A 27,967-nucleotide genomic window follows, 5' to 3' on the forward strand; every position below is an offset into this window, starting at 1 on the left:
ATCTCCTGTTTCCATTTTCCTCCCCGCGTGGCCAAAGACTTGGTCAATCCTCGTCTTGAGCAAGCTTCTTGACTTGGTACTATACTTGACTTGTTATATAAGCCTTTGCTCAGCAGAAGATCGAAAAGCAAACATAGAGATCTTTCACTCGAGACCTGCGCGATGAAGAGTCTATCTGCTGAAACAAGCCGAACCTTGGCCGAAAGTTTCACTGAGGATATCGTCGTCGAGATACTCTCGAGGCTACCGATCAAGTCTTTGATGCGATTCAAATGCGTCAATAAGCGGTGGCGGTGTCTAATTTCTGACCGGGGCTTTGCCAAGTTGCATTTGCAAAGGCTAAACGCAGGGGATATAACTCCTAGCCAGAGAATCGTCAAGAGCAGCCCCCTTGAGACCATAGACTACGAACTACTTGATGGTGGCATTGGTGGCGATGAAGGTAGCGCAGGGGTAAAGCATCGTGAGCCAAGAATGGACGATCCTAGCTGGGAGCCTGATCTCGTGGGGTCATGCGATGGCTTGGTCTGTCTAGCTGTCCGCCGCGGATTTCTCCTATATAACCCGACCACTGTGGAGTCTAGGAATTTTTCTAGTTCCGATATTTACAGTCTCGCAATTCATGCATCATTTATTTCACGTAAAAAATGGAACTCAATCCCACCAAAAATTACTATCACTTGCATTTGCAAAATTTAGGTTTCAATTTTATCTTTGAGCGAAACCTCTACGAGCCTTCACTCAAAGAGGGGCAGCTGTTGACACCTAAATTTTGATTTTTAGTAAATCATTCATTTAAGTATAAAATGAGAATTATCATAGTTCTCACAAAAAATTAATTTCTCATGCACTGCATATTTACTTTTTGTCAGTCATGCATATCATTGCATTCGGGCCAGAGGCAAAGCAATTGAGCTCAATTTGACAGAGGACTGGACTAGGCTTAGTTTGGATTTTTCGACAATCAAGAAGGAATGTGTGCCGAAAATTAACAAGGCTATTGGCATAATTTTGAGCTTAAATCAGCCCATTTACTGTTTAATTTGGGAAAATCCTTTTAATTAGAAATGTCCATTAATTGAAAAAAAAAAGGCTTCATGGATGAATATTTTGTCTCCGGATAAAATTGCAATTATCACAAGTTGAGGGACAATTTTGCAAATAATGAAAATTACACGTAAATCCTAGCTCACCATTATAAATACACACGTAGGGTTTACATTCGGAGGACACTTTCATTGAATATACGGCAGAAGTTTGAGAGGCCAACTAATTTGTCACAGATGGCCAGAGCATAGAGGGCCACACGAATTCTGATACATGGCCGAAGAAGAGTAGTGCACATGAAGGAAGCACCAAGGCTACCCCTTCGAGCTTCCACTCATGTATCGAGCGGCCTTGCAAACTTCAACGTCAAACTTCGGTGGTCTCCAAGCAACTTCCAGCGAACTCACAATGAGGTCAAGCTTCTTACGTTTCAATTTCTTGATATCTGGGTTCTCTCTATCTGTAGGTTGCCAGCCACCAAGTGACGACCAACTCAAGCGACTGCCCCGATGAACGATCGTCCTTGACGTGGTCTCTGCATCGTGGAATGAGCACTTCCCAATCAAACCTGCCGTGCCTTTGCTTTCGCATCAACTCGGGACGACCTTGTCAGACACTTTTAGTATTCACGGATCAGCCCCGGCATACCTATTCTCCTTGTGCTTTTATGTGGATTCGTACTTGGTCGTTTGCTCTTTCTTGTTGTGTTGCAGGAATCGAACTCTACACCGAATATGTCCTTGCCAAGAGTTTTCCGCAGTTGATTAGATCAACCTATTTGGAATTGAAGATCGGAGTCCAAGCGGTGGTCAAAGAAATAAAAAGAACAGAATTTCGATTTGGGTTTCCCATGCAAAAAGAAAGTCAAAAACAAGAAGCAAAGGACTGAGAAAGGAAGAAAATACGTGTAGAAGGACAAAAGGGAAGTCCACCATGATCGTCCTGATCTGACCCCCACTATCCCTTAATGTTAGATTATTATTATTTTTTTCTCTCTTCACATGAATACAATTGCAATTGACAATTGGCGTCCATCTCTTAGCCTCCCTTTACCTCCCAAAGGGATCATGCGTGCACTTCATACAAATTGGGAGTGTCCAATCATGATTAGCACCCTATTGAGACGTTGTTGATCCTAACGTTGTTGCTGCGAGCCTGAGTCCAATTGCTCTTGTGCGTCCATGATCACTGAGTCTCCACCGCAAGCAATTCTCGGTCAAGAACCACCCGAACCGGTCATCAACCCACAAGTTGTTCGTGATCTTTACATGTAAGCCTCACCGTTTCGGTCTGTGGAGTGCGATCATGACCGTCAAGTTACGCAAATTTAAATTAGGAAAGCTATATTCAGAAGGTATATTTTCTTATATCCGAAAATATTATCTTGCTTAGCTTGAATATTTGAATATATCTATCATATCACATCAAAGTGGATATCTTTTCAAAATACAGGTTGATTAGGAAAATTTCCTTTCCTAATCCGCAACTTGTCATATGATCGAGAATGTCCATCTTTAGGATTATTGATGTAATACTTGATTAGGCAAGGATTTGGGTTCAATCGTTAATCGTAGGATTACGAATTAAAGATTGACTCAAATATTCGCGAAATATTCCAAAACTTGATTGATATATCGAGTTTCTTGTTTGACATTGATTGGCATATTCACTTTCCTCATTTGATTTAAATTGTTTGATTGTCATATTTTTTTAGAATATACCCGTCGCATGATGTGATCTCAAAAATTCTAAAAAAATTGCATTCATTCACTTTGCATATCTGAAAATTGCATCTTTTAAAAAATAACATCATGTAGATATTGCATATCTAATTTTTTTTTATTTAGGTTAGATTGCATACTAGAATAGAAATTGCATGTTTAAATGGAATTTTATGCCTAAAATAATCTATCTTAATATATTAGGGTTTAGGTCAATTTGAACTCTAAAATATGCAAGATAAATATTGTTTTGGCATAGTTCTATTTTAGGAAATTAATTCATCCGAAAATATAAAAAAAATCATTCATCCTTGCCACGTCATCCATGCCACATCATCCTTGCCACGTCATCCATGCCACATCATCCTTGCCACGTCATACATGCCATGTCATCCATGCCATGTCATCTTTGCCATGTCATATTAGGTTGCATTTTAGCTTATATTGCATATTAGAATTGCATGTCTAGGTTTTAATTAATTTACATGTCACATAGTTAATTTAATTAAACCACGGTCTCACTTGCATATTAATTTAATTTGCATGTCATCTTGTTTAGTCTTGCATTTAATTCATAACATTGCATTGCATATAGTATAGTTTTTCATGCATTCATAAAAAAAAAAATCAAAACTAAAAGAACTATCTTGTGTGGCACATGCTCCCTTGATTATATTGATTTTCGGATGCTCATTAATTGATTGCGCACCCGCATGATCACCTTTGTTAGTGACTTAGGTTAAAATCAATTAATGTTGCCTTCTCAAATGATTTTTCATGAAATAAAATGGTACCGAAAAGGGCGTTAGAGTAATCTGGCGTAATCAAGTTCCCGAACTATTAATCTCTGGTTCGTAGGAATAAAATAGTTATCTCGCTATTTTATTTAGGTTTCTAATCAACCTAGCATAAATGATTAGTGGAGGCTCCAAAATTAAAATACATTGCATGTTAATCAATTGAACCTCAAGTTACGATTTGGTATGGACTTGGGAGAGTCCGAGTTAGGTTAGTTAAATAATTAACCCGATAATCCATTAGCCTATAAATTTTTAGAATTTTTAGGTCGCGACACACCCGCAAAGGCTCATCTTGGAGAACATAGCCCCGAGCCAAAAAATTATCCAAAGCAACCAGCTCCAAACCATAGGCTATGAAGCACTCGACAACGATGAGGTCAATGATCATGCGGTGGTAGAGTATCATGACTTGGGAAGGGATGAACGGCTCGCAGGGTCGTGCCATGGCTTGGTGAGTTTGGCTATCGGTGATGGATTTCTCGTGTATAAACCAACCACCAGGGAGTCCAGGAAGCCGCCAGCTTTTGATTTAGTTGCGTAACACGAGTTTTTTCGTGTGTTCGGTTACAACCGTGCAACCGATGACTATAAAATAGTACATGGAGCTTTCCTTAAAGCAAATGATGGCTCTAAGGAGTGTGCATCGTAGATGCTGTCGCTCCGATCCGGTTCCTGGAGAAGGGTTCCTAGCAAAGGTGTTCCCAAGATGGATGGAGTCGCAGTTTATCTAAACGGGACTGTTCACGGGGGACGCCTATTCATTTTTTATGTCACTTTCAGAACTAGTTTCGAGGCTTGGATCATGAACGAATGTGGGAAAAGGGCATCTTGGACAAGATCGTTTAGCGTCCCGATCGACGGTTTACTTACTTGTCAACTTTATACTATCCCGGCAGCCTACACCCGGAGTGGAAAATTTGTTTTCCAGATTGATGTGTCGGAGACGATTTTGTTCAATCCGGAGGATGGTACTTACAATAATTACCCCATTGACAAGGATCATAATGTTGAGTCCGCTATCTATATGGAAACTCTTGTTTCGCCCTATGTTGGCCATGGGCAAATAAAGGTACAAGCATTACGTTTGCCGGCTTAGCGCATTATGTTTAGTAAACATAATGCCCCGAAGAGTTCTTATAGTCATGTATCTTTCTGGTTCGCAAGTCATATTTGAATTTGATTCTACTGTCTCTAATCCCGCCCAACCCAAGATTATGATAGGATATGCAACAACATCTAAAGCATTCTGATGAAGTAATTGATCGAGTAGTTAACATATGATTCAAGAAGAGGAGCACAATGTGGCTTCTAACCTTAAAATTGGTGATCTTACGTACACGCGTCATATGTATTCCACGAAAATGAGAGAACCAACCAATAACCTTTTCCCAATTTCGAGTTCCAATCTATGCCGTTACTCAAAATGAGATTTTCCAATCTATTTGCTAGCATTAACACAACATTCTCAAGGGAATGCAATCAAGAAGAAGAAGAAGAAGAAAAGAAAAGGGTACACATATGCTCAACCAGTTGAGATCTCATCAATCTGTCTTATAAGTCCAGCACATTGTTTTGGTATCTGACTGGCGAAAATGACAGGCAGAACAATACTTCGTTAAGCCATCCTCCATCTCTTTTAAAACAATCTTTACATGGAGCGATTCCATTCGTAATAGGAAAAGTACAATGATCTGATGACATAGACCTTAACAAATCAAACTGTTAACTGTAAAACTAGTGCTCTCGTTCTATCGAAAATCTCAAGTCGGGTGAACCTAGACTTTGATTTTGGTCCCCGAGATAGAATTTATGCCAAACATGGGTGACACCATAAACAATAATGTCGGTGTCTCCATAGCAAATTTCTTCTGAGGTTGTGTTAGGGGATTAGGACAAAAGATAGGATATAAGCGTCCATTTGGGAACGCTTCTATTTCTTTAATTCCTAATTTTTTGCTCTCGGGAGCAAAAAAAGAACATAAATCTATTTGTAACTTCGGTTAATTTTTCTATTCAAGAACAGATCAATGGCCATGGAACATATTTGCAACAGAAATAAGGAAAAAAAAAAAGAAAATCCGATTATTTGAAACATATTTAAAATAGAAATTAGAAGAAAAAGAAATATAATTCTTTGTTTTCGATAATAGAATTAGAAAAATTATTTCTGCTTAAAAATCGTTCTTATAAACAGAATTAGGGGTGAATGATAACCATTCTGTTTCTGAAATAGATTTACGGCTAGAAATAATTTTTTCTATTTCTGTTTCTGGATGAGTTTCTGAGAAAAAAAAAAGTGTTTGACAACGACATAAAATTTCTACTTCTAAAAAATGTGTCAGCCTGGTGACAGCGGGAGGTGGCTGTGGAGACCGACGGCGGTCGGCGGCGGGGGCGACCGGCAGCGACCGGCAACCGGGTGGTGGTTGGCGGTGGCGGGTATTTGAAAAGTAGAAAATTTTCTCATTTCTTCTTCAAATATATTTCTGAAACAACTTTTTATTTCAGAAATAGAAAAATAGAATTGCGTTAATAAACGGATTTCTGTTCATAGGTTTGAAACAGAAATTCCATTTCTGAATGGATTTTATGCACCCCTTGTTGTCGACCAGAGGCCGCATTGCTTTTTTATGGGTGTTTGGTTGCTGTCCGGATTAAGAGATCTCGTGTGGAGCGTGGGACTCCCGATATAAAAGCTCCTTTTTGAAAAAACCCTACCTCCTCCTCCTCCGCCTTCTCCTTCTCCATAGCACTCTGTAACGGTTACAATTAGATCCAGCGGCGAGGCAACGAGCTTTGGCATCACTCTGTCATAGGTAACGACCGACAGGACCTGTCACCAGCACGTACGTTTCACTGATGTTTTTTTTTATTTTGTTGTTGTTGTTGTCGTCGTCGTAGCCGTCTTTCCGGGCTTCTTTTTCATAACAGATATTGTGAGATCGTCGTCTCCTCTGCTCCGGCGAGCCCTTCCGTCGCGGCGAACAATTGCTAATTTTTCGTGCGATTTTAAGGTCTTAGAATCTCTGCTCGGTCTTTTGTTTCTTAATGCCCCTTTCTGGGACAAACCTCAAGGTGGAGTGTGCGTAGCATGGAGTGTTGCTATAGACAAGATTTACTCAGTAGGTAGTGCGACGAGTGTGCTAAGAATCAATAAGGAAAGGTGGATTGGTCTGATCAGTTTTGGTTTCCATTGAACATACCAAATCGTTATTCTGTCTCCTGTCTTTCCGTGTATGATAGGATGTCTTGGAATTTGTCTGTTGATCCTGTCTGCTTTGTGGTGAGCACGCTTGTTGATCGAGTCCTAAACCATATTTTTTTATTCTGGGGAGCTGACTAGAAGAGTTCCTTGTTTAAGCCTGCTCAGGAAAAGACCGATTAAACAGCGAAGAAACAGATCTCTTAGTTGAATGAGCTCGATGAAGAAACAGTTTGCTGAAACAAGTCAAAGCTCCGCCGTGGCAGAAAACATTACAGAGGATATTATCATCGACATACTGTCAAGGCTACCAGCCAAGTCCTTGATGCGATTCAAGTGCGTAAGCAAGCGATGGCTATCACTGATTTCTGACCAGTGCTTTGCAAAATTGCACCTACAAATGCTCAGCTTGGAGACCGTAGCCCCTAGCCAGAAAATCATCAAAAGCAACCCGCTTCAAATCATAGACTATGAAGCGCTTGACAACGATGAGGTCAATGATCATGTGGTGGTAGAGTCTCATGACTTGGGAAGGGACGAACCCTGGGGGCTCGCGGGGTCGTGCCACGGCTTGGTGAGTTTGGCTGTCTACAATGGATTTCTTGTGTATAACCCAACCACCAGGGAGTCCAGGAAGTTGCCAGCTTCTAATGTAGTTGCAACGTACGAGTGCTTCCATGGGTTCGGTTACATCTCCACAACTGATGACTACAAACTAGTACATGGAGCTTTCTTTGCAGCAGATGATGGCTCTGTGGAATGTGTATTGGAGATATTTTCGCTCCGATATGGTTCCTGGAGAAGGGTTCCAAGCAAAGATGTTCCCCTGTTGGATAGAGTTGGAATTTATCTGAACGGGGCTGTTCATTGGATCGTGGATCGTGGAAGCGGATATAGGACAGAGCGAGCGATCATTCCATTTGGTTTAGCGACGGAAACATTTGAAGAGGCAATTCCAATCCCCAAAGTCGAAGGTGTACTTTTTGAAGGTGTGGTGATTCACGAGGGATGCCTACTCATTTGTGATGTCACTTCTATAAGTTTCGAGGCTTGGGTCATGAACGAATACGGGAAAAAGGAATCTTGGACAAGATTGTTCAGCATCCCAATCGATGGTTTTCCAGACCATAATTTTTATGTAATCCCAATAGCCTACACTCGGAGCGGAAAAATTGTTTTCCAGATCGATGTGTCAGAGATGATTTTGTTCAATCCGAAGGATGGTACTTACAAGAATTACCCCATTGAAGAGCATCATAATGTTGAGTCCGCTATTTATATGGAAACTCTTGTTTCCCCCTATATTGGCCATGAGCAATGAAGTTACAAGCTTTATAACTTGAAAGATCAAAGTGGTAATGGGTGGGATTACGAAAACCACAGTGTTGACAGTCACTCGAAGGATAGTTGGCAAAAATATTGCAAGGTGTGCGTCACTGCTCATTTTCTTCTTTATTACTTGTTTCTTTATCCAACAGTAAATATAGTCTCTTTGTAGAGAGAATTGCTTCTTTTAGAGGAAAGCCCTTCCCTCGATATGATCGACTACCAATCATATAATGAAACGAACACGCCAAACGGAATCTCAATGAAGACCCTTTAGAAGCTCATGCGGCTTTAGACCATCAACAAGGTAAGAATCATCATGTTAAGGCAACTATTTGTGCAAGTCCAAACTTGCCACCACCACCTTCTTCTTCTAGACACAATCATTCAGGCCTTCAAGAAGGGAAAAAAGGGCTAAAGCAAGTGATAAATGCGCTGATAGATTAGTTTATATTCTAGGCACTTTTGGCTCTTTTCTTGAAAAAGCTAGTGAGATGATTTAAATGATTGTTAGTTGCATAGGACATGCGAAAAGTTTGGACAATGATGATAAAATAAACAATGATGAGTTTCTTTAAACGTCTCTGAGAATTGTGGATAGAATAACATTATGTTGAAAACCTGTGAAGAATCTTAAGATCATTCAGCTCCCTTTTGGATTTGAACTAGATGATAGGAAGAAATTTACGAAAATGCTTCTCTTAGTGGTGGGAGATGAGAATGAGTTATCATTCTAATCTTGCTTAGAACGACTTTTGTCTATGTTTTGTCTCCTTGTAACTTCTATGATGGAATTTTAGTTAGGTTAATTGTGTCTATACAAATATTAGGTCTCTTGTGTAGTCCTTTTGTAGTTTTGTGGCATTGAATAACATTGAACACTGTTGTTTTGTGAAATCCAGAGATGTTTATAGGCAAGTTGTTCGAAGCAAATATATGCAAGCCTCTATATCATAGCCTAAAATGACGAGTCATTCTCATCTCTATCTCTTGGAGAACCATCTCCACAATTTCCATCCTGTCCATCCCTTTCAAATTTTAGAAGCGAGATGAACATTCTCATGATCCCTCATAATTTTTCTGCATAGTTTCAACTTTAAAGAAACTCATCTTTGATTTTTCTCCTATCATTGTCCAAATCTTTAGCATGTTCAATGTGATTAGCAATTTCCATCCTCTCACTAGCTTTTAGAAAAAAAACCAAAAGTGCCTACGATCTCAACTAATCCCTCAGCCCGTAGCTCTTTTTCTTCTTGAAGGCTCGGAATAATCTTGTGTTGATGATGATGATGGTGGCGTAAGTTCTGACTTGCACCATTAGTTGTCTCTCATCATAAGTCTCACCTTGTTGATGGTTTAAAGTTGCATGATCCTTTGAAAGGTCTTTGAGGATTCCTAGGCACGGGCCATTTCTAATTATGATTGCTAGTTGAGCATATCGAGAGGAGAACTTCCTTCTCAAAGAAGATACATGCGGTTCTCTCTACAAAGAAATTATATTTTTCGTTCGAAAACAAAACACTCATACATAAATGATAAGAAGTTAGAAAAACTTTCAACATTTGTTCAAACTATCTTTCAAACTATCTTTTGAATGAGTATCAACGCTATGCTTTTTGTTATGCTGCCCAATACCACTTTCAACTTTCATGTCATTATTCATATTATACGTCCTCTCCAAGTTCTTCATCTTTGACTCAATGTGAGGACTATCCTTGAGGCGGCCAGGATGATCTAAACAAGCTTGGCTTCTACAAATGTGCGATCCTTTATTATATGCTTATGGTTGTGTCTTTCGGTGGTAGCATATCCCAAAATCATATACATCATACAACGGCAAAATCTGTAGCTTCATCTCCTCCAATATCAGTATGCTAAAAACTTGTTCCCTGTTATTAGGAGTGTCAAAAAAGCCTGTGTTGGCCCAACCCGGCCTGAAAATTCACCCTAATTTTCGGGCCTTTTGGGCCGGCTTGGTCTTGTTAGGATCGTGCCGGGTCGGTCCAGCTTGGCTCCGATTTTTTTTTTTTTTTTTTGTCACCCATGTTTTCTTTTTAATTTAATTTATTTTCATTTTTATTTTTTGTATTCTTTTATTCGACGCATATGTCAAGTGATTTTGATTTTAAAAAAAAAAGTAACCGACCCGACCCGGCCCGAACCCTTTTCGGTTTCGGGCCGGCTCGGGCCGGGCCGAGACCAGGCCCATTGACACCCCTAGCTATTATCATGATAAATCTCTAATGAGGGAAAAAAAAAAACAGAGACATTAGCCAATAACTAATTAGCGGGCGACATAATAGGAAAATTATCAACACTATGCTTTCTTTTTTACCAAAATAATAATAATAATAATAATAATAATAATAATAATAATAATAATAAAATACTGGAGCTAATTGAAAAAGAAAATGAATAACTGGCATGTCTCCTCATCAGAGAACATACAAAATTTTGACATTATTTTCAAACAATTTATTTATCCAACATGATTATTTTCGTGTTAGTGAGAAAGTTTACCGGTTATTTTCGTGTTAGTGAGAAAGTTTACCGGTTAAAATCCTTGTCAAATAAACTCAAGTTTGTAATCAATTATCCTATTAATTTTTCTGATTAGTACTTTTTTTCCTCCACATTCACAGAAGAGGTGGACTAAGCCTGCTTACAAGTTCTCATGAGCGCAATAACGACAGACAAGATTGCCCCAAGTGGCACATAAGCACCAATGGCTGTTACAGCCCAGTAAAGAATGAAAATCCATGTGATCCTCGAAAAAGCAAAGGATCCAAACGGCATGAGCGTTTCAGGGTTGAAGAATGTTCCTCGAAAATGAACATTCAATGAAGATATGATCCTTCAATTCAGCAGCAACACCACATAAAAAGCAGACAACATCAACAGAGTAATTCCAAGACCTCATTCTATCTCTTTTACAGACATCCTAGCACATACGAAATGTCCGGAGGAAAAAGAATCCTTTGGTACGTTCACACAAAACCAAAACAAATGAGACCACGCCACCTTTGGTCCTTTGGTTCTTAGCAATTCAATGCATGACTTGCTGTAAAAATTTTGTTTCTAGGAGCAGTCCAAATTATCAAGAACCTACTCTTGCGCACCCCCCCCCCCTTTGCGGTTTGTTAGAAAACAAGCTCATCGAGAAATAAAAGTCGAGAAGCGAGAATTCTCAAGACCTCAAAATCATACAAACAATTAGAAAGAACTGGTGGCATCTGTTTAATTGCTGTTACTTGCGACAGATGAGTTGGCCGGAGCACCGAGATACTGCTAGAGACGATCATCCGACAAACTCTGCAAGGAAAAAGAAGTCTATGTAAGTTGAAAAAAAAAAGATCCATCCATAAAACGTGCGTGTAGCGCTGCTGACAGGGTCTTTATTACCTATGATGGAGTGACGCCAATGCTAGATTTGATGGCGAGTTAACAAGAGAGCTACGGAGAAGAAGGAGAAGGAGTAGCTATGTCTTTTCAAAAATTAGTTTTTATACCGGCATATGATAAATCTTATCCACCCTTTTCCCACTCTTTGCACGAAATATTTTAACCTGGATTATATCCTTGTTTTGTCGCGCCTCATTTTGTCTTTGACAGCAATAAGTACCAACGTAGAAATGAATTTTCGTTCCTGACTTTTGTCCTGGTCCACATAGACTTGGCTCATTCCTCGGGTGACAGGACTAATTAGTTTGAGAACCTTTCAAGCCATCAACATTTTGTCATACGACATTGCAATCCTCCAACCGTCTTAATCCTCTCTTACAAGTACTCGAAGCAAGAGACCCTGCTTCAGGTCGCAGCCAGAGTGGGTTGCTCTGATATGTTTGACTTCATCGTTGACCACGCCAGGTTGGGCATGACGGGGGTCTCCAGAAATTGCTCAGGATGGTCAATTCGGAGGGCGACAAGGTGTTGCATTTGGGCATGAGGAGGCATTGCTTGGCGGTGAAGTCGCTCGTGGAGACAGACACTGGGCTCTTGGACTGTGCAAATTGCGCTGGCAAATCGCCCTTTTATATCGCCACTGCGACGGGGCGCAGTGAGATCACGGAGGCACCAATGGGATGACTGCTCTGCACGCTGCTCTGTATTGTCAGCTCAATGGTACTTCATGTCTTACAACTCAGCCAGTTACAAGCTTTTAGTTTTTCTATTGATCTCGCTATTTTGTATTCTGTGCGTCTTTTCTTCACTTGCTTTGGAAGAACTGTGCTGGCTCAAGGGACTTGTCAATCCTATTGCTAATTTGATAAATTCAAAGTTGTAGGTTGTGATTGTCTGATCAGGGTAGTTGTGTAAAAACAAGCCAGTGAAAATCTTCACTTGAGCATACATTGCATAATGTGGTATGAATGACTTGGACGAGTAAGTTCTTAAATTAGTGGTGACCGACAGGTGAAATGTGTTTGACAGTTAATTGATGATGAGATGTATTCTACAATTCGTCTTAGGATTTCTTAAGCACGTTCATGTAGGATGCGAAGTTTATATACATAGAACAGGAAGCAAGTCTGTCCCTTGAAATCCTTGACTTGATTAGCATAACTAGCAGAGAAGCTGACCTAGCACTATCGTCATGTTTATATACTAGCAACGCAAGCTGCAGACATGCTTGCTTGTATAGAATTCTTGCCATATCTACAAGAATGGTCCAGATGTTTGTTTAGTAGGAGAAAAGACTCCAGTCATTTTGGAAGGTTGCAACTTCGCTGTCTGGCCTTTCCATTTGCTTCAGATTTGCGTTGGCTGCAATAACTGTACGTTGTCAGCTAATTAACTCTAAATGGAGGCTTAGCTAATTGACTCGTGTCTTAATTTTAGTGAAGGTTAGTGGAGAGATGCAGAGTCTAGATCTTGGCAATGGAAAAGAGTCTGTCCCCCAGTTCCTTCCCAACTTGTCTGCTGCAAAAGATGTCCCAAACTGTGGAAGAGCCTGTTTGCTTAAAATTCTAGTTAGATCTAGCAGGTTGAATAGTTTAAAACAAGATTTAACAAGAAAAGCTCAACTAAGTGGCTACAGAAGTTTTTAAGCTTTTGTCATTTTATCAAGCACTATGAAGAAGATTGTACTGAAATGATCGGACATGATATGAGAAGGAGATGCCCTCGGCTGGACTCCTCTCCATTATGCTGCTCACTTCGGCAATGTCAATGCAGTTCAATTGGTCTTAAAGTATGACAGTTCAGCCGCTTACATCCCACGCAAGGGCGGGGAATTGGCCCTCCATATTGCGGCATTTAGAGGCTGCACTTCTGCCATGGAAGAGGTCCTAAAAGTTCATCCCTGCACTTGCGAATTGCTAGATGACAAGGGAAGCACTGCTCTCCATGCCGCTGTTTTAGGAGGGCAAGAGAAGGCTGTTCGGTTCATTTTGGGGTCCCAGAGCTTGTGGGCCTAGTGAAAGAAGTGGACGAAGATGGGAGCACGCCTTTACATCTGGCTGCCACATACAAAAAGTACAGCATCATAGCGATCCTTGCTCGGGACAGCCAAGTAGACATAAAAGCCATGAACAAGAAAGACTTGACAGCCCTCCGCATTTATAGGAAATATCAAGAAGTATGTTATCTTCCATTCGGTATCTCTCTCCTGTTGTCACTTAACAAGAAGCTAGGCCATGAGGCAAAGGAGTCCTGTTTCAGTCTAGGATTAGCTTATATAGACCACACCAGCTTCTCGTATGTTAGTTGAGGATTTCTGCAGCTGATCGACCACCAGCATGTAATGATTTGAATTTGTATTAAGGATGTCTATGCTAACTACATAGCGACAGAAATTCGATCGTCATTACTGTTCCTTGTATGTAGAGTGGTTTTGCAGCTGCAAAGGTTTATTTCATGTTGAAAGAGACCTACGGCGTACAAGACATGCAAGCCTGGGTCAACATGAACGTCAACAAGATGCTTAATCGAGGACTCGATGAAATAGTCCAGACCAAGAACTTCGGCCACAAAGAGACCTCTTCTCACAAAAAGGGCAACATGCTGGAGATCGACCTCCTTGTGGTGATGCTCATAGCCACAGTCACTTTTGCAGCAGCCTTCACAATGCCTGGCGGCTACCACAACGACGGACCGGACAAGGGGATGGCCAGTCTCACCTCGAACCTAGCTTTCAAGGCATTTGTGAGTTTCGATACTATGGCATTTTGCTGCTCGGTCGCCACCGTGTATCTCCAATTCAGGACTTCTGGCAGGGGCTACTACAAGCGAGCCCGGTTTATAGAGGCTGCCATGGTGTTCACCTTCATCGTGATACTTGGGATGGTATTAGCATTTGCATCGGCAATGTACATAGTGCTGGCCAAGTGCATCGGCCTCGGATTGACACCGTACCTTAAGCCCGGCTGCTTTATTGTGACATCCTTTCTTCGGTGGTTCATGGATCCATTAGGGAAGCCGGATCTAGGATTATGCCCATTGAGGAAGTATCTACGGAACTTGCTCTTTCAGGACGAAATAATCTAGTTTGTAATTATCTTTGCTAAGGTGATGCAAATCGTGTAAATTGCTGTTGTAATCACGCCCAATGGGCCTCACCTTTACATATTCAGCATCCCACCTTATGTGAATGAACTGCTGTTCCAACCACGAAAGAACGCACTTGCTATAAAATATAGACTCCGTTCGATTTCGGGAAGTGTAGAAAAACTGATTTTTGACCTTTTGAAAAGCTTGTTGAACAAGGATAGGGTGCTGTTTCCACCTACCGCTACCATCTCCTGTTTCCATTTTCCTCCCCGCGTGGCCAAAGACTTGGTCAATCCTCGTCTTGAGCAAGCTTCTTGACTTGGTACTATACTTGACTTGTTATATAAGCCTTTGCTCAGCAGAAGATCGAAAAGCAAACATAGAGATCTTTCACTCAAGACCTGCGCAATGAAGAGTCTATCTGCTGAAACAAGCTGAATCTTGGCCAAAAGTTTCACCGAGGATATCGTCGTTGAGATACTCTTGAGGCTACCGATCAAGTCTTTGATGCGATTCAAATGTGTCAATAAGCGGTGGCGGTGTCTAATTTCTGACCGCGGCTTTGCCAAGTTGCATTTGCAAAGGCTAAAGGCAGGGGATATAACTCCTAGCCAGAGAATCGTCAAGAGCAGCCCCCTTGAGACCATAGACTACGAACTGCTTGATGGTGGCATTGGTGGCGATGAAGGTAGCGCAGGGGTAAAGCATCGTGAGCCAAGAATGGACGATCCTAGCTGGGAGCCTGATCTCGTGGGGTCTTGCGATGGCTTGGTCTGTCTAGCTGTCCGCCGCGGATTTCTCCTATATAACCCGACCACTGAGGAGTCTAGGAATTTTTCTAGTTCCGATCTTGTTCTAGGAGATGACTTCTTCCATGGATTCGGGTACGACTCTGCATCTGATGACTATAAAATAGTTCAGGGTGACGGTTCTATAGAATGTCAAGTGGCGATACTTTCGTTCAAGTCCAGTTGTTGGAGAAGGATACAAATCCATCAAGAAAGCCACCTCGCCGTTTACAACCGAGGAGTTTATTGGAATGGGTCCTTCCACTGGTGTGTTGTCGACGAGAGTAGAAACAAGAGAGAGGCTGTGATTATGTCATTTGATTTATCAGAAGAGAAATTCCACCAGGTGCTTTCTGTGCCTGAAGTCGATGGGGACATAGTTTTCGAGGGACTTGGCATCCATGGGGCCAATCTGTTCATCTACCACGGCACCTTTGATGCCCGCTTTGAAGCATGGATAATGAATGAGTATGGGATAGGAGGATCATGGACAAAATTGTTTAGTGTCTCGACTGAAGGCATACCTGGCGGGGAACTTTGGCTGATCCCCGTCGCCTACACAAGGAGCGGAAAAATTGTTTTCCAGATCGATGTGTACCAGATGATTCTGTTCAATCCAGAGGATAATACTTACAAGAATTATCCCATTCAGAGTGACAACAATGTCGAATCTGCTATCTATGTGGAAACTCTTATTTCTCCCTCTCTTGGCTGTGAGCCATTAAGAATCTAGTGCCTTTTAAGAGATGTTATATTGGATTTGGTTTTACCGTTTTCGTTCGAGTTTAGTTTTTTGGGGAGAACTGGCCATCTTGAGCTGTCAACAGAACTGGTCGTTCATTAATAGCTCGATGAATGGCCGTTCAATCATTTCTGCTTTGCTAGAATAATGACTTCACTAGCTATTGTCGTCTGATCTGATTTCTGTGTAATTTTCACCAACCATTCACTAGGTCTTGTTAAGCAGTGGACATTTGACTGTAATAGCTTGTGTTAAACCAAGCTCGTCGTAATCTTATTTAGTGATTCGGTTGCAGTGGAGCGAGACACACTTCTGACAAGTGAACTCCGAAAGTAGTTTTCCGCAAAGCCTTAACCATAAGTTCGACAAAAATTACAAGGTTTGGGTTCAGCACCTATGAGAGGACTCAGCTAGATCTGCTTATTGACTGAGGAGCACAAGCAGAATCCATTGTGTTGGAGAATCCCTAATTTTTTGACCTCTTTCCCTTCAAAGTTTAGTCACTTAATTCCCTGCAGACACAATGTCTTCCCCATTGCTGCTGCACTTATGCTTTCACATTATCTCCTCTACCTTTGACCCGCCATGCGCGTCACTTTCGAGTTATGGTTGCTGCAAAATAAGTAAAAGCAAAATGCAAAAGGAAAACCTCAGGCACAGCAGCAACACCAACTAATCACCACATACAATACAAAGGAACCAAAACCAGATTATCGGACATCACATATTCTTGAATTGATTAAAATAGTTCATACTCTCAGAAGGCCCTCAAAACATATACAGACGAGTTTTTCACTCTCTACCCACATAGTAAGATCGTCTGTGTAAGCACCGTTCAGGCTCAAGTTATACTACATCCCTAATTTCTGTCTTGTACTGCGGTTACTGGCCATTAGGATTCCATCAACATCTGTTTTCTTTTCAACTTCTGACACCATATAGTTTCACTTTCCCGATTTGACTCACTCAAATTGCGGTATGTTTAGCTATGAGAAATCCAGACTCCAGCCTACTTACCTTATCTCCTGAACTGATTTGGGACCTCAATCCTTGCTAATTATATTTTAACTCTGTACTGTAAAAACATCGAGCGCAGCCGTTTTCATGCCTGTACTGCAGTTGGACTGCATGAATTGGGCCGACGAATTGCCCTTTTACATCGCCATGGCGAACTGGCACGGAGAGAATGCGGAGCTGATACTGAGCCACTAAGGAAGTTGCTTCCCCGGGGGAACCAATGGGATGACTACTCTGCACACTGCTCTGCATTATCAGCTCAATGGTAATTCACGTCTCGTACACCGACCTTGTTACAAGCTTTCAGTCCTTTATAGTGGTTGCTGTTGGCTTTTCTGAGCATATTCACTGGCTTTGGAAGAACTTTGCTCGCTGGAGGGTACTTTTCAATCCTTTTGCCAATTGGATGAAGTCAAAATTGTCGCTTGTGATTTTCTGATCAGGGTAGTAGTGTAAAAGGAAGGCAGTGAAAATTTTCACTTGAGCATACATTGCACAGCGTGCTTATGAATCACTTGGACGAGAAAGTTCTTTGATTAGTGGGAATACTCGGTGGGTGAAATTTGCTTTACAGTTAAATGATGGCAAGATTTGTAAAATCGGTTCCTTGAGTCTCTGATGAGATGGATTTGTCCTGGGATTTTTGAAGTGCAGTTAATGGTAGGATGCAAAGTTTATACACCCACAGCAGAAAGCAAGGCTGTCCCTTTGAATGCCTGGACTTGACTAATTCTCGGCTGAAAGAAGATTTCACAGCGCAGGCATGCAAGTATCGAAAGTTTATGTCAATTAGCGTAACTAGCAGAGAAGCTGGCCTCTTGTTAGTGTTTTTAGTAATGGTAGTTATGGTAAAACCAGTCAACAAAATTGGTTAGACCGTCCCTGGGAATACTTGGTGGGTAAACTGGCCTTGTGTACCGGTCCTAGCTTGATTATTATGTTTATATACGAGCAATGCAAGCTACAGACATGCTTGTTTGTCTAGAATTCTTGCTATATCTGCAAGATTAGTACAGATGTTTGTTTAGGTGAAGAAAGGACTGCAGTCATTTTTTGAAGTATTCAAGGTTGCAACTTCGCTGTCTGGCCTTTCCATGTGCTTGAGATTCGCATTGGCTGCAATAACGGTACGTGGTCGCCTGATTAACTATGAATGGAGGCTCAGCTAATTGACTCGGTAATGTCTTAATTTAAGTGAAGGTTACGGGGAGAGATGCAGAGTCTAGATCTTGGCAATGGAAAAGAGTCTTTCCCCTGGTTACTCCCTAACTCGTCTGCAATGTTCCCAGCTGCGGAGGAGCGTGTATGCTTAAAATTCTAGTTAGATCTAGAAGGTTCAGTAGTCTAAAACAAGATTTAACAAGAGAAACTTGAAAAAGCGGCTACAGAAGTTTACAAGCTATTGTCGTTTGATCAGGTACTATGAAGAAGCTCTGTGGCTGCTCTTCATTACGCTGCTCACTTCGGCAATGTCAATGCAGTTCAATTGTTCTTAAGCATGACAGTTCAGCAGCTCACATCCCAGGCAAGGACGGGGAATTGGCCCTCCATATTGCAGCATTTAGAGGCTGCACTTCCGTCATGGAAGAGGTCCTAAAAGCTAGTCCCGACACTTGCGACTTGCTAGTCAACAAGGGAAGAACTGCTCTCCATTCCGCTGTTTTCGGAGGGCAAGAGAAGGCCGTTCGGTTCATTTTGGTGTTCCCGGAGCTTGTTGGCCTAGTGAACAAAGCGGATGAAGATGGGAACACGCCTTTACATCTAGCTGCCATGTACAAAAGGTACAGCATCATAGCGATCCTTGCTCGGGCCAGCCGAGTAGAGATAAAAGCCATGAACTCGGGATGGTATTAGCATTCGCATCGTCTTATACTGCTATCCCTCGTCATTAGGATTTCTGCAACAGCTATTTTCTTTTGATTCACTACGATTGCTGTATATTTGGCTATGAGAAATCCAGACTCCAGTCTACGTACCATAACTCCTGAATTGATTTGCGACCCAATCCTTGCTAATTTTCTCTTGTACTGTAAAAACGTCGAGCACAGCCGCTTTCATGCATGCACCCCAGTTGTCCATACAAAGTGGTGGGGGTACAAATGCTGTATATCAGTCCCAAGGGCGAGGGAAGTGTCAATTTACGTTATTGCCCTTCTATGCCGAGATGGGACGCTTATTCTGCGAAGGACATTATGGGCAAAAGGAGTAGAGTACGGTGCCTTGGCCTCGGCGGTAGTTTTAAGGGATAGGAGTGCCAACGTACGTTATTACTCTTCTATTTGTTCTGCAACCCTCTCCTCCACCTTGCCTCCGCCCCGCCCCGCCCCGCCCCCATCGAACTCGCCATCTCCCTCGCTGCTGCACGCGACGCGTGACCGCCGTGCCGACGAGCCCCCCTCAGCCTCTCTGTCTTCAACCTCCCCCATCCGCTCACTGCTCGGTCCGCAACCTGGCCATCGCCAATTCAATCGACCTCGATCGCGTTGAGCGAGATTTGGGGCTCGAAATCTCGAAATTTCAATCGTCCTGTGCTGAGTAAGCTTCTTCACTTAGCGCAAACATTTGAAAAGCAAAGAAACAGATCTTTCACTCGAAATCTCCTGCCCAATGAAGAGACTATCTGGCCAATTCCGCACCTCCACCTCCGCAGTAGCCTATAATTTCAGCGAGGATGTCGTCATCGAGATACTCTTGAGGCTACCTGCCAAGTCCTTGATGCGATTCAAATGCGTCGCTAAACGGTGGCAGCCTCTAATATCTGACCCGGGCTTCGCCAAGTCACATCTGCAAAGGCTAGAGGCAGGGGATATAATTTCTAGTCAGAGAATCTTCAAGACCACCCCCTGAGACCGTAAACTATGAAGCGCTCGATGGCGGCATGGGTGGCGAGAGTGACCGCGCGGTGGTGAAGTATCATCAGCCGAGAATGGGCGTGGACGTTTCTAGCTGTGATCCGGAACTCGTGGGGTCTTGCCATGGCTTGGTATGTTTGTCTGTCCACGGCTGATTTGTCCTCTATAATCCGACCACTAAGGAGTCTAGGAATTTGCCCGGTTCCGATCTTTTTCGAATAGATAAGTTAATCCAGGGATTAGGATATGACTCTCCATCTGATGACTACAAAATAGTACAACGCAAGTTTCCCAAAAATTGGCCGGAGGATTCTGGAGAATGGGAGGTGGTAATATTCTCCCTCAAGTCCGGTTTTTGGAGGACACACGCCCGACTTGGAAGACACCTCTCCCTCGTCGAAACAGGAACATGGGGAGTTTATTGGAATGGGGCCTTGCACTGGTGCGTCGACGACATGAGCAAAGAAATGCCCCAGATTGTGATTACATCGTTCGATTTGTCGGAAGAGAAATTCGAGCATGTGCTTTCGGTCCCCAAAGTCAATGAGGATATACGTTTCTGGGAGCTTGGGATTCATGGGGCCAATCTGCTCGTGTTCAACGGGGCCTATAGCGACGGCTTCCAGGCGTGGACAACGAGTGAATACGGGAAAGGAGGGCCCTGGACAAAATTGTTCAATATCTCGACTGAAGGAATACCTGCCTACGATTACTGGGAAAAAATCCCGGTCGCATACACAAGGAGTGGGAAAATCGTTTTCCAGCTCTCTGGGCACGAGATGATTCTGTTCAATCCGGAGGATAATGTTTTCCAGCTCCCTAGGCACGAGATGATTCTGTTCACTCCGGAGGATAATACTTACAAGGACTATCCAATCAAGAAGGGCGGCCATATTAACTCTATTATCTATGTGGAAACTCTTGTTTCTCCTTATCTTGGCTGTGAGCCATCAAGAATCTAGAGCCTCTTGAGAGTTGTTTGGATTTGGTCTTCACCATTTTTTAGTTTGGGTTTCTTTTTTCGGGGAGATCCGGCCATTTTGAGCTTTCGAATGATAATGTGAAATTGGAAGAAGAACGAGAAACATTATCCAGAGTCTGTAATGAGATCTGGTCATTCATCAGTAGCCTCACCATTGTGCAATCAGTACTATGTCCTCTCCAGATGTGCGGGCTCGACGAATGGCAATTCAATTATCTCTGATTTCCTAAAGCACTGACTTGAATAGCTAATGTCGTCTGATCTGATTTGCGTATATTTTACGAATCATTCGCTGAGTAATGTTATTTAATGAACATTCCACTATAATCATGAACATGACAAAGACATAGTTCTAACAACAGAACTGTAAAAGAAGGTTTTCACAAAAACCTTAACTGAGGACAGAAGCAGAATCCAGTCATTACATGTTGAAGATCGGTCATTCTTTCTATTTCACTTGAAAGTTGAATACTTCAGCTCAATGCGGGCTTCCATGGAGAGCGAGAACCAGTAACTAACAAACGGGAGGCAAGCAACTCTCTGCTTTTGAAAACGTGTGCGCTCAAACTGCGCTCTGCTACTCCGATCTCTTTGGGAAACCACGCCATTAGAGGCGACAAGCAATCAGCTTCCCAAATATGCCAATTGTGTCATAGCTTCGCTGCGTCCTATCATGCGCATCATTGGCAGATTTGGTCAATTTAAACCTGCAATGGCACTATTGCGATCACTTAGCAGATACTATCTTTCCCCATTGCTGCTGCACTTATGCTTTCACATTGTTTCCTCTACCTCGGACCCATCACGCGCGTCGCTTACAACCTCCTTTCAGATGAAAGAAAGAAGATATCACTTGGACGGCAGTTTACTGGTTCCACTTGTTGTGAATCACTCAAGATAGGCTAAAGGCAGACTTTCCCAGTTTCAAAAGTTGGCACAAGTTATGGTTGCTGCAGTAGGTTAAAAACAAATTACTGGACATCTCTTATTCATCACACATCCTTGAATGGATTAAAATAGTTCAAACTCTCAGGAGGCCCTCGAACATATACACGTAAAAGTTTTTCACTCTCTACCCGCATAGAGTGACTCATAAGATCGTCTGTCTAAGCACAGTCCAGGCTTGAATTAGACTACATTTCTATTTTTTGTCTAGTCCAGTTATCACTGGCCGTTAGAATTCATCAACAGCTGTTTTCTTTTCAACTTCTGATACCGTAATTTCACTTTCCGGTTTGATTCATGAAAATTGCTGTTTGTTAGGCATAAGGAGTCCAATCTACAGTCTAGGTACATTACCCTCCTGAATTGATTTGTGACTCAATGATTGCTAATTAATTCTTAACTCTGAACTGCGAAACTTCAAGTATGGCCTTAATCATTAACGTACTGCAGTTATCCCATACTAAGTGCAGGGTCCAAAATGCAGTAAACTCAAGCTAAAAGAAAGCGTAACCACATTATTAATATCAGAAAATACTTTCATTCATTCATGTGTTGCAAAAAAAAAAAAAAAAACAAGATTATCGTGATAAAACATGCTAATTGAAGTAAGAGAACATCAGAATCAGCAAATCTCATCTTTTTCCTTGGACTGTTTCAACACATAATTTCACCGAGTGTCTCAACATACACTGGAAACCTATACCGATGGCCTTACTCCACATTCTTTCATATTCATGCTTCATGTTTTGTCCGACTGGATTGTACTGCTTTAGCCAAGTAGCCAATCTCTGATGAGTCCAAGCCCTACAAAGGTGAGGGGAGGAATTGCCTCGAACTATCTCTCCTCAGCTGTATGGAAATAGACGAGCCTCTTGCAAAACCCCAATGAAAGAACTCATTCCAACGTATCCCTTTGGAGGAAGGGAGTTCCAAATTACCATTTCCCGCAACCCTCTTCCAGGAATAACCCTTCACAGCAGAAATATCAAATATGCATCCGTCAAAATCGCTTCTAAAGTGACTGAAATGACCACTCAAGGACTTTAATTGTCAGATGAGCAATTCTAGTCAAGTCCAACAAATGTAGAAGCCGCTTATATTAATACGATAATTACCTTTAGCTTTAGCTTTAGGGTTTGGGATTTTCTGGTCTGTGTAATAGTTCGATCCTTGCCATCCAAGCAACAGAAAAAGCCGTTGCAAGACCTGACAATTTGGAGCTCGTACCATGGAACTGTAATTGGACCATTGACTGCAGTGATCGCAGTGTCCTCAATGCCGCAAATGATTTCTTCGAATGATCGACATGAGTTCATTTTCCTCTTGGTATGGCCATGGCCAGACTAATGCTCAGTGGCTTTACTCATTCACAGATTCGACAAGGCTAAGACTTTTTATGCCAGAATCCATTGGGAACTCATAATTATACCTATATATCTCTCCATATTCATTGTCTTCGTTTTCCCAAAACTGAACTGGCAGTTGTTTTATGATCCTCTCACTGCACTTGGACCTTCCAGGATAACATGCTCTCTTTTTGGTAATAATCAGAAGTCTAGTAGTGGCATAATCCATTAAGTAAGTAGAGGTAATGCAACCCAACAATCTGCAAATCATTCTCCGCTCTGAATCGCACCTGGATCGAACTGTGCTGGAGTAGGATGTGTTGCATTTGACTTTGCTAACTTGGATGTGTTGTTCTTTGTATGACTGAACCATGCTGGATTTAAAAAGGTGGTGATCATTTTAGTTGCACCACCACCAAGCGATCTTAACTTAGAAGAACAAATGGCATCACCATCTCCAAACAAACATAGTTGTCAATCTAAAGCAAGCGATGCTATGTTTTCCCATCGCACTTGAACAGCGGCCATACACACATAAGTTCTATCAAGTGAATTACGGCTCTTAAATAGATCTTTCTCCTTTGCTTCCAGCTTCAATACTCCCATCGGTAACTTGTTGTTCTGTCGCTTTAGTTGTGTCCAATCATGCGCGCTTCTAGCTGCATTTGGAGAGTCATGAATTTTTTCCTCAGATGCTTTGAATTGACTTTCCTTCCTTGCAATTCTATTTTCCTAGACTTCCTTCTCATCGACTAGCAAATCACTTCCCTTCATGCAACAGGGACCAGGATCAATCCATTGAAAAAGTCCACAATCATCAAACTGTCCAAGACAAGCAAGAATTTCAAATTGAGAACTGTACATTATGCCTGAGTCGAATAATTCGAATCATTTTCCCATAGAATACCGGTCTTCCTCTCTTGCAAACTTACACTAAGCATTCAGCATAATAGGGACAAAAAAAAATCTTAAAAATTACCTTAGGGCAATCAACAGCTTAATACTTGTGAGAGAAATTTCAAAATCAACAATCCACAGCATAGAACAAATTAGCAATGAAAATTAACTCTGAGAAGTATAAATCCATAATCAACTATGTACAAATTTATCAATCCTAAATCTATTACAGAAAGTCAAAAACCCATCACCTCCCATAAAGGGCAATGGCTGAACATCCTTTATAGATTTTTAGAGCTCCAAGATGCATGGAGAATGAGCTGCCACTGATTCTTGCACGAAATGGGACTAACTTAATTGCTGGAGCTATTACATGATGTGCCCGTTCATGGTGCTGCTCCCAATTGAAGCCATTAATTATCATAGCACACCAATTGAATTGTTCTTCATGTTATGGATCGCTGCAGATAGGCTAAGGCAGACATTCTCAATTTCCAAAAGTTCGCTTTTCTCTTAGCTCATCCTAGGTGTTGTTCATGGGAGAACATTCCCATATCTCTATGGACTTTGACAAGGTGAGTCATCCTTTTGTAAGATGCACACTAGAATACATAGTCAAATAATTCAAGCTACATGCATGTTTGGAGATCTGATGTTCATCTTGAAAGGCAGACATTTTTAGCGAATCTGATGACTGACTGACCCGATTTAGCATTAAACAATTTCCTTAAGGTGATGTATTTTTTATGGAACAGATTATGCACATATACAAATTAAATTGAATTATGCAGAGGAAAAGCCAGAATCTCTACCTCAGCAAAATTGGTTTCAAGAAGAGCTTAAAGCAGATCGGGGCTTGTCAATCCAAGGTATAAGTAACAAGGTTATTCCTTACCAATCCGTTTGACCAACCCTGGAAGGATAAGACGACGCAGGCCACCCTTTTTATTCTGTTATTGGTTCTAATATAGGTTTTTGTATTATCCAGGCAATCAATAATTCCTTTCCGCTTTCCATACAAAGACACCTCCAAGAGCCCATCTTACTGGTCAAGGGTTTGCTTACAGAATATAGCCAGCTTGATAAAAGAGACAGCGACCACGCAACGTGTTCCCGAACCCCTTTTTCATATATATATTTTTTTTCTGATGATCATTGGTCCCTGGATAAAGGACTTGACCGTTTTGTATTGACGTACTTGCAGGTGCTTCTGGAAGAGACAGGTTGAGAATTTCATAATTTTTCCTCTTTAAGATGTACTTTTTCTGAATACTGTCACAGATGGTAAATTACTAGCACTTTCTGTTCTTCTGCAGAAGGCAATTCTAACATGCTTTTATCTATTTTGGTTAGCACTTGGATCATAAAAATGTTGCTGGGAAACCCTTACTGCAGATAGACATTGCTCATGTGACCCGTCAGGTAGCAGTTATGTTCAACGGCAAACTTCACTTACTATAACAGCGACAAGTACTGATTTAATTAAACGAGTAAAGAGGTGCTTGCAGAACTTATCTGAAGGATTAACTCCTGGAGATGGTTTAGATAAGAAGAATGCCGATCTGCAGTCTGCCTTCGAGAGTTGCGTCTCAGAGCTTTCTCAAAAGGCATGTACAATATTAACTTGTGCTTCACATCTTTACGAAGATTGCAATGCTAAGATGGCCAAGTTAATTATATAGCATGGTTTTAACATTGATGGTTCGAGCAAACAAACATAATAAATTCATCACTACTTCCTTCCTTGAATTGAACTCATCTTTTTAGTTCCAATTGTTATAGCTATCCTGACCTTTATTACAGAAACAAAGATAGAACTCTCACTTGTCACATTTACCAATTGCACAAATTATGGTTACACTACTGGCGGTTCTTCACCTGTTCATGCTAAACATAATTTTAAATCCCGGGCTCGCTGTTGTCAGAATGGTTGCAGAAACACAAATGCAGCTTCTACTTACATTACTGGTTATTCTAAAAGCTCTCAGCATCCACAGGTCTTGATCAATACTTGATTTGACAGCTTAAGATCCTAAAGACAATTCTTCTAAGGCACTGTACTTCATCTAATGGATTAATAAAACAGTAACTGATGGTCACTTTTTTATCTCTTTTTCTTGCCAAACTATGCCGGTCATTTAACTGCAAAGAATAGAGTTTTCACTCTATACAGTCTTGCACCAACAAGCTTAATTTCCTCTTCAATCTCCACATATTTTGACTCAGACAATGCTTGATATGACCACAAAGAAGATTTCAGTCAATCCCTACCAGTTTATGTTCTTACCAAGGATCCTACCGTGCTATAACTTGATAATATATCTCTGAGTTACTTACTTGTCGTTGCCATCATCTTGTTGTAGTTGCTTTGTTGAATGTCTGGATACTAAGGAAAGGATAGTATTGGGAATGAGAACATTCGAAAAACAGTTGGCATGGCATCAATGGAGGATAAGGTGAAGAAACTCGTTTAAGATGGTTTGGATATGAGGAAAGATGGACTTAGAGGCCAGAATGAGAACAATTGATGTCTTGATGGAGTTGATTGGTCAATGAATAGGGGAAGGCTGAAAACACATGGGTATATCATGGTTACTGGGATGTTACAAATGCTATAATACAAGGGAGAGTGCCATGGTGTAAAAAATACATGCAATCCGCAGTGGGAAACGGCTTGGTATTTTGTTGGCGATGTTCAAGGAAAGGACTTTCTAAGTTCAGTTTCTTGTGCAAATGTCTTATTGCTTTGCCTCTTTCTTATAGTAAAAATGAAGTTGGTTATTGTCACTGTCAGGTCGGTGACATAGAACCCATTCTGGATATAATGGCTGTGGTGTTAGCCTCACCCACCTACTAAACTTGTGGCCAGATCAACCATTTGTGCTGTTTACCGCGCTGCACGGAACATCTCTTCAATCCCTAGTGTGTCTACGGATAAGAAGGCAAGTATGGTGTTATCGATAAAAGAGCAATTTTTTTTTTTATTTCTAAGATAAGAAGGAGTACTTATAGGCTTAGAGTTAAGCCTAGCACAATTACATATATAATCCCAACTTGCTAATATTCTAAAGTAAAAAACATGACACTATGGAGCGTACATATAAAAAAGTCCTAACTTATGACAAATATATGAAATTCCTCCACGTCGAAGAGGGTTTGTGAAAATGTCTGTTAGTTGCTCTTCGGAATGTGTATTCACCAATCGTATGTCTCCACAATTCACCTTTTCCCGATCAAAATAGCAATCCACCCCTATAAGTAGTTCGCTCGTAAAACACTGGATTGCCGGTAATATGAATAGCGGATCGATTATCACAACAGAGAGCAGATAATTCAGTCATAGGCAATCCAAATTCAGCTAACAACATACGAACCCATTAAAGTTCACCCGTAACTTAGCCATAGCACGATACTAGTGCCTCTGCACTAGATCGGGAAATAACAAACTGTTTCTTACTTTTCCACGACACAAGATTACCACCAAGAAAGATACAATATCCCGAAGTAGATCGGTGATCCATATGGTAACCAGCCCAATCTGCATCAGAATATCATATCACCTTTAGAATAACCGGTTATACGAAAATGATCGTGATTATGGAACACAAGTTCTTGACCTGGAGCTCCCTTCAAATATCTCACAATTTATAGAACGACTTGCCAATGAGTAGTACAAGGAGAGCTCATAAATTGACTCACCACACTAACAACAAATGAAATATCCGGACGAGTAATGGTAAGATAATTTAACTTGCCTACTAACCGGCGATACTTCTCTGGATCATGAAGAAGTTCTCCGTGTTCATTATCAAG

At 41.4% G+C, this 27,967-nt stretch overlaps 3 protein-coding genes and 2 pseudogenes across 3 annotated transcripts; all 5 read left to right on the forward strand.

Moving 5' to 3' along the window:
* Window positions 1-26,169, forward strand: LOC115753294 (annotated as a pseudogene).
* On the forward strand, window positions 163-1,811 carry LOC125314582 (F-box/kelch-repeat protein At3g06240-like). Its single transcript, XM_048277176.1, has 2 exons — window positions 163-525; window positions 1,761-1,811. The coding sequence occupies exons 1-2, from the start codon at window positions 163-165 to the stop codon at window positions 1,809-1,811; spliced, it is 414 nt and encodes a 137-aa protein (XP_048133133.1).
* Window positions 6,966-8,091, forward strand: LOC125314583 (F-box/kelch-repeat protein At3g23880-like). The gene has a single exon (XM_048277182.1). The coding sequence runs from the start codon at window positions 6,982-6,984 to the stop codon at window positions 8,089-8,091; it is 1,110 nt and encodes a 369-aa protein (XP_048133139.1). The 5' UTR covers window positions 6,966-6,981.
* On the forward strand, window positions 11,357-14,582 carry LOC125314584 (annotated as a pseudogene).
* On the forward strand, window positions 15,033-16,188 carry LOC115753293 (F-box/kelch-repeat protein At3g06240-like; the record flags this gene model as incomplete). Its single annotated transcript, XM_030691842.2, has 1 exon — window positions 15,033-16,188. A coding segment is annotated over one exon (1,074 nt), but the record flags the coding sequence as incomplete, so codon positions are not given.
* Window positions 26,170-27,967: the final 1,798 nt, after the last annotated feature.

The sequence above is a fragment of the Rhodamnia argentea genome, chromosome 1 (assembly GCF_020921035.1).
Source record: "Rhodamnia argentea isolate NSW1041297 chromosome 1, ASM2092103v1, whole genome shotgun sequence".
In the NCBI taxonomy this organism is placed as follows: Eukaryota; Viridiplantae; Streptophyta; class Magnoliopsida; order Myrtales; family Myrtaceae; genus Rhodamnia; species Rhodamnia argentea.